We start from the raw sequence: 10,847 nt of genomic DNA on the forward strand, positions 1-10,847 counted from the left end.
CAACTAATAATGTCTCATTGCTTGTTGGCCGACTCACCCAAAGTTATGACTTTATTGCAAACCCCACACACCTCTTCCAAATACACACATACACACCATTAGTTTTACAACTTCATATTAGTTATCTTGTAAATGTAAGAGATTAAATAAAAAATAGTTATGTTATACCATAAGTGAAATAGTGTTCAAGTTATAAAAGGTTATTTTTGTAATTATTCCATTTTATATTATATATAATATAATTAATCATTTATAAGAAATACTTTATAAAAAGAGAAAAAAGTTTATAATCTACATGGGTTCAAAACCGATTAAACCGACCTAATATTTTCACATTCAAGAAAAAAAAATGGGCTAAAGACTCACTAGCAGTATAGATAAGGCTTCAGAGGTCATCTATTTGGTAAGGACATCCCGTTGATTTTAAGAGTCATTTCGAAAATAAAATGAACCCCTAAATATGAATTTTTTTTATATAAGAAAATTCCATCAATATTATGATAAGTTAATAAATGTTATAAAAACAATCAAAATAAAAGAACGGTAATACGATATATATAATCTTAAATAGTTATATGAATCGTGAAGCTCTTCTAACATTTTTGGAAACATAGTAAGACACCAACTATTCATAACCAATACGCTTCAACATATGGGTCTCAATAGCTATCATTGTCAGTTCATTAAGTTTTTCTTGTGACACTGAGGACCGTAATGAAGACTTTAAAAATTTTAGTTTTGATAATTGATATCTATGAGTATTATCTAAAAAAATATTTATTTTACCACTATCTATCAATTTAGTTTTCTTTTTATTAGTTATCTGATGAAATAATCAAATAAAAAATAATTTTCTTATTTCTTTTAAAATTAATTAGTCATCTAAATATTTTTGTTCAATTACATATGTACATATATGTTTATATAACCTTTTTTGGCCCCGCTTTATGACATGAGTCTTGTATGGTCGTCCATATTACACATTCTTCAAAGCCACCCTTTTTATACCCCATTTTTATTCCCATCCTGGATTTTTTATTCAGGGATTTCATATCCCCCCGGTCAATTTGGATTCATATATCAGATTACCAGAGTGATAGATTACTTTAGACATTTGTAAAAACTATCCTTTTAAATTCGTCTCACCAATACATTTCGCGACATATGTTGATGTGCCTTGGCCTCATAGCTACTCAAGGCACATAGCTACTCAAAATTACATACTTTCGGCCAACAAGTTTACATGATTTTGGTTAAACTAAATTGGTTGAACCATTTTATGCGACTTTTCATTTTGTAGGACCCATTTTTACAAAAACAAAGCCTACAAAACGAAAACATCAAATTGGTACAAACTCAAATCTAAAACGGACAAGGACAACACCGCAATTTTACATTAAAGTAGGTATAAAGATCGAATCTTTATTGCATGATTACATCATATTCATATTTGACCATTTCGAGCAAAAATCTTGAACCTTAACCTTTTAGCCAGCTTACCTTGTTTGGGTGTGTTGGGTGGTTGTTGACAAATATTTCAGATGCCTTGCCTGCCGATTTTCATCCATTTATAATCTTAACTATATATAAACACACACACTTCATAGTTCATATTTCAAATCTGTTATACCATAAACTCAATAAAAAGAACAATCTTTATGGAAGAATTCAACCATTTTGGGTTCTCTTCCACCAATATTCATCAACACCTACCAATTCGCCGGTTTTCACAGGCAGCACGTGTTGAAGAACACCACCAATTCCTATCAGATGATCATAACTCGTCATGGGAGCTCCTTCATCACCTTGATGATCAAGTTTATCCACAGGAAATGGCTCCTGCTTCTGCGGATTCCATGGAAGAGTTTCAATTTGTCGACAGCTTCTTCAACATCGAAAATATCTACAATGAAGACTCATCATATAATAACTCTTTCTTCCCTGAAGTTGTTCTTGATGACACTTTCTTGATCCCTGACGACAATGGAGATTTTCCGATGATGATCGATATGAGTATGAGCAGTTCATACGAAGATGCTACCTCGCCGGAAATGTCTGTACAACCGGCAGCCACCGTAGACAACCAGGATCAGGTGAACGTAAATGGTGTCGACGACGGTTTACAACTGGTCCACCTCCTCTTAGCCTGTGCAGAGGCGGTGGGTTGCCGGGACACTCAACTCGCCGACTCAATTCTCTCCCAGATTTGGTACTCTGCTAACCCTTTTGGTGATTCCTTACAAAGGGTATCCTATTGTTTTGCAATGGGGTTAAAATCAAGACTTATCCATCTTCAAAAGGGTACCATTTCAATGGCGAACAATTGGGAAGAAGGTGATGTCACGAGGGAGGAGAAGATCGAAGCTTTTCATCTCCTCCACCAGACGACACCATACTTTTCGTTCGGATTCATGGTGGCAAACGACGCCATTGTTCAAGCGGCCCAAGGGAAAGATCAAATCCACATTATCGATTTGGGAATGGAACACACGCTCCAGTGGCCGTCATTGATAAGAACCCTAGCATCAACAAAACTCATCCGGATCACCGGAATTTTAGGAGAACGGGGAGAAACAGCGGAGTTGGAATCGGAAATGGAATCCGTGGTCGCCGGAGCGAATTCCGTCGGAATTGAAGTACATTTCCGACTGATTCCAGGGCCAGCCACTCCGGCGATGCTAACGAGAGAGAATCTAGGAATAAAAGAAGGTGAATCGTTGTTTGTAAACAGCATACTCCATTTGCATACGTATGTGAAGGAGAGCAGAGGTTCCCTGAAAACGATACTTCAGGCGATCAAGAAGTTAGGGCCGACGCTGCTAACGGTGGCGGAGCAAGACGCGAACCATAACGGACCGTTTTTTCTCGGGCGATTTCTTGAATCGTTACATTATTATTCGGCGATATTTGATTCATTAGAAGCAAGAATGGGGAGAAACAGTATGGAGAGGATGAAGATTGAGAGGAATCACTTTGCGGAGGAGATAAGGAATATAGTGGCGTATGAGGGAACGGAAAGGGTGGAGAGACATGAGAGAGCTGATCAATGGCGGCGGCAGTTGGGGAGGGCGGGGTTTCAGGTGGTGGCCGGAATGAAAGACCGGCAAGCTATGGTGATGAAGAGTTTAGGCGGTGGTGATGGGTATACAGTGGGGAATGATCAGAAAGGGAATGTTTTGCTTGGTTGGAAAGGGAGGCCGATCATGCTGGCGGCGGCTTGGCAGCCAAGCTCCTCCTAGTGCCGCCTCACTCCGGCCACCTTTCCTTTTCTTCTTGGCCCGGTTTATTACATTCCATATACATAATGCATGCTATATTTTGATGAGGGTAATTATGTCTTTTTTACAATGACAACTTTCACCTAGGTAGAATAAAAACATGTCATGCAATGTCATATCATAATATGATAATGTTGTATGTAATACCAAAGGGGGAGTCGATTGACAAATTAATCTACATTTCATGTCAAAGAGATTAGTTGATTGCTTAGTAAAGGCAAGGGGAGTCTTAATCTAATTACTTTGATGGTTCCTATGCCATACACACAATTAAGAACCAGTTGAGATCCTGCAATTGCACCAAATCTATTGTAGTTCCAAGTTTAAAGTTTTATAAAATTATTGTTTATGCTGTTCACTTGGAGGTCTTCACACGGCAATGCAAGTTATATACTTATGTTGGATGCTACATCTTTGTTGAAAGAAAGTGATTGGAATGCGTAAGATTTTATATGCCAATGTGTCTCACATGCATAGAGTGTGAAAACCTTTTAACTTGTGGTTTATTAATATTGGGTTAGCCGATAACTTTGGGGCTTAAAGTGTTACATGTAAATTTGTTAAGTACTAAGTAGTCACCACTGCCCGTATTAAAGAGCTAGGTGACCTCTCCGATATAACCAACATCCCCTAGAGACCACTCACAGACTCACTTGATTCCATTTGATGATGATTAGGGATGAGCTCTTAGCTATACATCATTGCTTTAAATTTGGATGGGATTTCTTTTGAGATTCGGGGAATGATGTCATGGTGTATCCTTTTTATCGACTCGGACTAAGGAAAGAAGGAAGGAAGAAGATAGGAGGGAGTGGGTGTCGAGTGGATAAGAAAAGAGGGAGAAGAAAGGGGGAAAAAGCGCAAATAAGAGAGGACTCGGCAGCTGGTCACTGAGTTTGGCCACCGAACTCGGCATGTCGAGTTGGTGACACAGTGTACACCAAGGCCACATCGGATGTGCCAAGCTCCACTCCGTCAAGCCTTGTGACTATCACATCCCCCAACACACCCACCGCAGAATTATAAATGAAAATGCCAATGAAAGGTGGTATTGTTTTCGCATCTATAGGTTGTATAGTTTTCAACAAAGAGACTACTAGATGGATGGTAGTGTAAATTTATCAAACAACAATTGATTTATCCTGTCTATCAAAGAAAATGTGGATGTGAACAATAAGAAAAAAAAATAATAATAATAATAAGCATGCATATCTATTTAACAAGAAACGAAACAAAATCAAAGAGCCTTAAAACATTCTAATTGAGACGTATGCCTATACACAAAACTAATGATCATTAAGATCGTGTTTGTTATACATGATAAGACTAGAGGGGACTCGATGATGAGAATGAGAAGGGCTCCACGTATTTACACAAACAAGTATTAAATAACAAGTCCTTGTTTCATCATTTTACATTTCTCCCGTCCGTACAATATCCACTTGACATGTATGTTATGAAATATCCAAATGGAAACAAATACAATAATAATAATAATATGAGTTTATGCATGATAAAGTACACCATGTTTGTATATATATAAGCGTTTGAACAACAAAGCAATCTACTAGGACGCCTTGTGATGCCCTTTACTCTGTTGCTGACAAGCAGCAGACATGACCCGTAATTGATTTGTTATTTCTGTAAAAGACGGCCTCACAACAGGATCCGGGGCCCAACATTGCTCCATCAACCTTCTCCACTCCGGGTCACAATCACTTGGAATTGTGGGTCTAAGTGTGTTGTTCACAATACCACCTATAATATTATTATATAATAAACTTAGAAATATAAAATAATTTCGTAAGAAAACCCCTCAAAAAGGTCAAGGTCAAAGCCTACCTATGATTTGACCATAATGCATATTTGCATATGGCTCTTCGCGAGTAAGAATCTCCCATAACACAATCCCAAATGAGAAAACATCAACCTGTTACATTTTTATAAAATAAAATATTTTAAAAAAACAAAACACATTGAATGAAAATGTATTTACTATTTAGATTTAAACCTTCTCAGAAACTTTATTGCTGCCACCATTTAGTAGCTCTGGAGCCATCCATGGGAGTGTTCCTCTGACTCCACCTGAAACCAAAGTGTTGCGTTTGATTTTTGAAAGTCCAAAGTCACCTACCTGCATAATAATAATCCAATTAAAACTTCATTAAATACTTTAACAGGAGTTTTCTCTTTATTTTCTTCTTCCTATTAAGTCCTTAATGGGTAATGATGTATGTTTGGATAAGGTGTTGTATACATTCGGTCTGTTTTACTTTTCTACACTGAATAAACCGTCTGAACGAGACTAAATGACCATTTTACCCTTACCTTCCAAATCACAATATCTATCAATCTTAACGTGAGAGGAAAAACAAAGGGTAAGTATATGAAGGGTTAAAAAACATAATATTTCCTGTCATAACCTTGCATATAGGGCGAGAAGAATCTTTCATGTTCACCAACAAATTGTCACATTTTAAATCGAAATGAACAATGTTCTTTGAGTGTAGATATTCCATTCCAAATGCTGCATCCATTGCAATTATAAGCCTTTTTCGGTGATCAAGATGCCTAAAAAATTACATAAAACCAGATAAGTTATTACAAAAGATATACTAAAATTAGAACCAAAAGATGCATTTATGATATTTTGCAAAATTCTACCTATCTTTGCGAAGTAAAACATGTCTTAATGAACCATCAACCATGAATTCTGTTACAGTAGCTAAAGTTCCATCAGGTCCATCTTGTACTACACCATAAAATGCCATTACATTTGGATGATGAAGCTTTGACAGAATATCAGCTTCCCTCCAAAACTCTATTGTCTACAATAAAAAGAAACAAAAACAAAAGATGACAAATTTACCCTCATTTATCACACAGAATGAATTGACAAGATGTATATATTATATATATGATGCTAACCAGTCTTTCTTGTTCAGATGATCTCCCTGCAAAACAGCTTTTCTTGATGCGCTTGATCGCGACATCTGTCCCTCTCCATTTTCCATGGTACACTGTACCAAAAGTACCAGATCCAAGCTCCCTTAATTCTTCAAGATCTTCATTTCTTATAATCTGCAACAAGAACCATATAAAAAAGTTCAAAACTACATTAATCTTTGATGACCTTAAAGCTTTTTGATATTGCATCATTAATTCAACATACCTGTAAAGAACTGATATCAAGATCACCCAGAGAAAGATCGATAGAAGGTAGTGCTTCATTTCTTGTTTCAACCTGTGTTAATAAAATTGAGCAATGAAGAAACATTCTAGAAAAGTCGACTACTCAAACCTACACGAACAATAAGTCAATAACAAAATAAAAAAAAACTACCTCATACTCTGAATCTGGAACTCTCATGTTTTCTGTTAAATCCTCAAACTGTATCCCCTCATTGGCTTCCATCTGTGAAGGATTGTAACTCGGTTGCAAAGATGTTGTTGACTTTTCTTCATCTTCAATGGAAGTGTGATCATCTTTATGAACCACAGAAGCTTCTTCTTTAATATTGTGAAGTCCAGATAAAAACACAAGATGATCTTGATCGATAAGAGAAACATGATCATCCTTGTTTCTGAATTCATCACCTGCTAATTTCTGGAAAAAGGACCAGTTTTTAGGTTCATGATTTGCAATGTTCATGCTCAAATTTGTTCCATCTTGTGGTAATACACCCATTCCAGGTGAATCTTCCGCCATTGCCCTTGCAAACACATCAGATAAAAAATCACGCGGAAACCTGTCGTTTATATCAATCAGAATGTCCCCATGCTCCGCCCGGGAACCACCACTAGCCGCCGGAGCACCGGTGGTGGTGACACCACTAGCCGCCTGAGCCTGACCATGACCACCACTGGCGGCAGCACTACCATCATTCTGATTCTGAACCTGATTTTCTTCATTTTGAGAAGGTGGATCTTCAATGGATTCCGATGTGTCAACATCGGATTGTAATTGAGAAACAAGGAATTGAGAACCGAGTGAATCATCTGACTTGGTCAACCGATTAAACTCCGTGGGCCCACGTGGGATCCTCTCGGAATGATAAACACGTGGGGGTGCGACAGGTGGCACGACAGGTGGCGGGGGCTCAAGGTAACTCAAATCAATAAGATCAGACCCGGAGTTATCGGGACCCACAACACTGTTAGTTGCACACGAATCGTTTTCATTAGGTGTAACAGCTTTTGAGGACACGTGTACTTGTTCATGGTGTTTTTCCTCATTTGTTTTAGATTTTGGAGGTAACTTTCCCTCCAAGTCGTCTCTAGGAGATTTTATATTTTGTTGGAGTGGGACCGATGCTGGAGTTTCTACAGGGGATTTATCTCCTGTGGAAGGGAACACGGGAATCGAAGATGGAACATCGACATTTTGTGTATCAAGCTCGTTTAGATTATTAGCAGAAGATCTCATTAAACCATGCATGCTCGATTCCTTTCTTGAACCCCCCATGTCCATTCCGTTTACAGCAACTACAAACTGGAATTCGGAATCCCCTCCGGAATTAGAATGGATGGAATTGGAATCATCCAAGTCACTCAAAGAGAATAGAAACAATCTAAGCTTTTGTGACCCTTCACCTATACCTAACACACTACATTCCTCCATCATATTCTGTAAATCTTCATCAGAAGAAACAGAAACTAAAGCATCAAGATCTTCACCAGGAAGCTGATATTTTATCGCATAAGTTTCTATATAAATTTCCATCACTTTTTGGCGTAATTCTTGCCAAAAAATATCTCTTTTTATACGGATAATTCGCGTATTTCCTCCAACATATCTAAGCTTTCCATCACTTGGACGTGGTAATATTTTTCCACCAAAACTACATAAAATCTTGATTTTTGATGAATTATCTGAAGCACTAGAAGAAGAAGCATAATCATGAATAGCTCCTCGTGTACTGTTGTTGTCAAGATCCTTTGCGGTTCTTTCTATAGTATTCAGCATGGGGATTTCGGACCCACCTTCGGATCCCGTATGGCTAATTCCTAAAAGGCCCTTGAGTTCCAGGTAGTTTGTTGTGTGACCAGGGTCACCTGTGGGAAATTGGACGAAGGGCATTCTGGGGTTTACACGGTCCCGCATGAATTCTAGGGCAAATTCTTCACCTGTTCTGATGGAATAATTCAACACGGGTTTAACTGAAGATGATCTAGGTAGAGAATCATTACTCTCGGATTGAATGGAATTGTATTGAAGATGGTTGTCGCTTTTTGATTGCTCCATTGTAGAAACTGTATGTTTAGACCTTTCTGGAAAGTTAAAATTAATGGTGGCAAATCTTGATTTGAGAATACCATGAAAACTGGAAGGAATTTGTATGGGGGTAACTCATTTTCAAAGGTGTAAGATCAAAGTAGAATGAATCTGTATGGGAAGAACTGATTCTCAGAATACCACCTTCATTTTAATGAGCTTGGAACCTTCAAAATAGAATAAATCAAAAGAAATTAAACATAGAATCCATTGATAGTATATGCTGTAATGTATTCTAGATGCAAGAAATTTTGAATGTTCAATGTAAAAAAAAGTTTTTTTTTAATGCAATCGTTTAGCAGACGCCTTCAAACATCGGTTTGAATCGAGCTGACTTCAACCCATTACCAAGCAACCCAAACAGTTGACATAACTATTATCGGGATTACGAATTGAATACACACAAATTCAGAATCACATAGATGAAAAAGTTCATAAATACCCAAACTTTGATACTTCCAGTGGTTAATTTGTGCAATAGGTGCCCGTGAATTTGAGAATCGAAACAGTTAGTTTGATAAACGAGTAGGATACAGGAATGCAAGTTAGGAACCTAGAAGATCCAATCAAGAACCTCCTCGATTCTAAAAACCCAGATCTGGAACTGTCGTAATTCAAATACGTCGATAAGAAAACAGTACTAGATTAAAGGGTAGATCATATACCTGAAGAACATCTTGGAAGAATCTCCTAATTTAACGAAACAGTTTCTGATTGTGATTTCTTGATTAAGCTATAGGCTGATACACGTATTTGCAAGCAGTCTCACTCTATCTTCGTTTAATTTGGAATCGCCTTTTTGGGGGCAGACTAAAATTGGGATTTTTGAGGTTTTTGTTGTTCATCCAAGTCAAACGATCAAGTCCTCACTCATATCCTAAAAAAATTCGACTTCTTTCTCACTATGATGTTGTCAAAAACACTTTTTTTAATCTATTAAAAAACATACATAATATGACTACAAAAAGATAAATTATATAAAAGAACCGAAAGATTTTGAATTTTATTTCGTTTGATGTAGACATTAATGAGTTTTATTGTTTGTTACATCATTTTGTACTAGTTCTTTTTCTTTTGCCTTAAGACATAGTTGGAACTATTTTAATAGTTAAGCCTTTTGTCGTCTTATAGAAAAATTATAGAGAAATCATTGTCTTTTGAAGACTTGATAGAGGGCATCATAAATAGAAATGATAACGAGAGGGACATTGATGATCATAGTTTTATACCCGATTACAAAATTGTATTTAAAATTTGGTTTGTGTGTATACCTACGGGTAAAACTACGGGTAAAACTATAAAAGCATAGTTCGATGACCATATGATACCCAATTAGCAAATCCATTGGGTTTGTGTGTATACCTACGGGTAAAACTATAAAAGCATCGAAAGTTCAGCGAACTGTTCGTGAACCGTTCGACGAAAAGTTCGTTTATTTAATAAATGAACAAACATTAACACAAAATCTCGTTCGTTTAGTTAAATGAACGAACACAAACAATGGTCTCGTTCGTTCAATTATGTTCATTCATTTTTAAATTCTTTTTCTTTTCAATTGTGTTTGATTACATTACTATATTATATATTCATATATGTTTGTTTATCTTTGTTTAACATTTTAACGAACATAAACGAACGAACATGAACAATGTAATTTGTTAAACGAACGAACATGAACAAGAAAACTCATTCGTTTATTTATTCGTGTTTGTTTATTTGTTCGGTTAACTTAAACGGACGAACATAAACAACCTCTCGTTTGGTTGATTTACAACCCTACATATGAGTTGTGAGTATCAGGTATCGTATTTATGATATTAATAGGTTAAAACTTACCCCACATAACTTTTATTACTAATAACACAATCACAATGGTATCCAAAATATGACTTTGATTTTTTAATAATTTCATTTTTTAATAACAATAACGAGTTTAATTTTTAACAAATGTTATATAAATATAATCATCACCATAACAAATATAATATTTGAATTTAATGATAAATAATTAAAATAATAATAATATTAAAAGCAATTTCAGTAACTATTATTTTCAAAATAAATATTAATTATATAACAAAATTTATATTTATAATATCACATAGAATACTTTAATATAGTTTTTGAAATACTATATAATAATTATAAGAATACAGGTATTATAAAAATATAAATGGTTTGGAGACTGTATAACTCAATACCATAATTATTCAAAACCCTATAGAATTTAAATATATATATATATATATATATATATATATATATATATATATATATATATATATATCCGGTCT

General features: G+C 35.8%; 2 protein-coding genes across 2 annotated transcripts; one reads left to right on the plus strand and one right to left on the minus strand.

Moving 5' to 3' along the window:
• Nucleotides 1–1,570: 1,570 nt before the first annotated feature.
• On the plus strand, nt 1,571–3,636 carry LOC145123705 (GRAS family protein RAD1-like). The gene has a single exon (XM_079058916.1). The coding sequence runs from the start codon at nt 1,659–1,661 to the stop codon at nt 3,237–3,239; it is 1,581 nt and encodes a 526-aa protein (XP_078915042.1). The 5' UTR covers nt 1,571–1,658; the 3' UTR covers nt 3,240–3,636.
• A 1,024-nt stretch (nt 3,637–4,660) lies between these two features.
• Nucleotides 4,661–9,446, minus strand: LOC145123636 (RAF-like serine/threonine-protein kinase 20). Its single transcript, XM_079058843.1, has 9 exons — nt 9,219–9,446; nt 6,622–8,720; nt 6,451–6,522; nt 6,207–6,359; nt 5,943–6,106; nt 5,702–5,849; nt 5,290–5,412; nt 5,121–5,208; nt 4,661–5,036 (listed from the first exon to the last, which is right to left on the minus strand). Exons 2-9 carry the CDS (start codon nt 8,521–8,523, stop codon nt 4,846–4,848), a joined length of 2,841 nt encoding a protein of 946 aa, XP_078914969.1. The 5' UTR covers nt 8,524–8,720; nt 9,219–9,446; the 3' UTR covers nt 4,661–4,845.
• Nucleotides 9,447–10,847: the final 1,401 nt, after the last annotated feature.

This window comes from Lactuca virosa, chromosome 7 (assembly GCF_052849685.1).
Source record: "Lactuca virosa cultivar CGN04683 chromosome 7, Lactuca_virosa_CGN04683_v6, whole genome shotgun sequence".
Classification (NCBI taxonomy): Eukaryota; Viridiplantae; Streptophyta; class Magnoliopsida; order Asterales; family Asteraceae; genus Lactuca; species Lactuca virosa.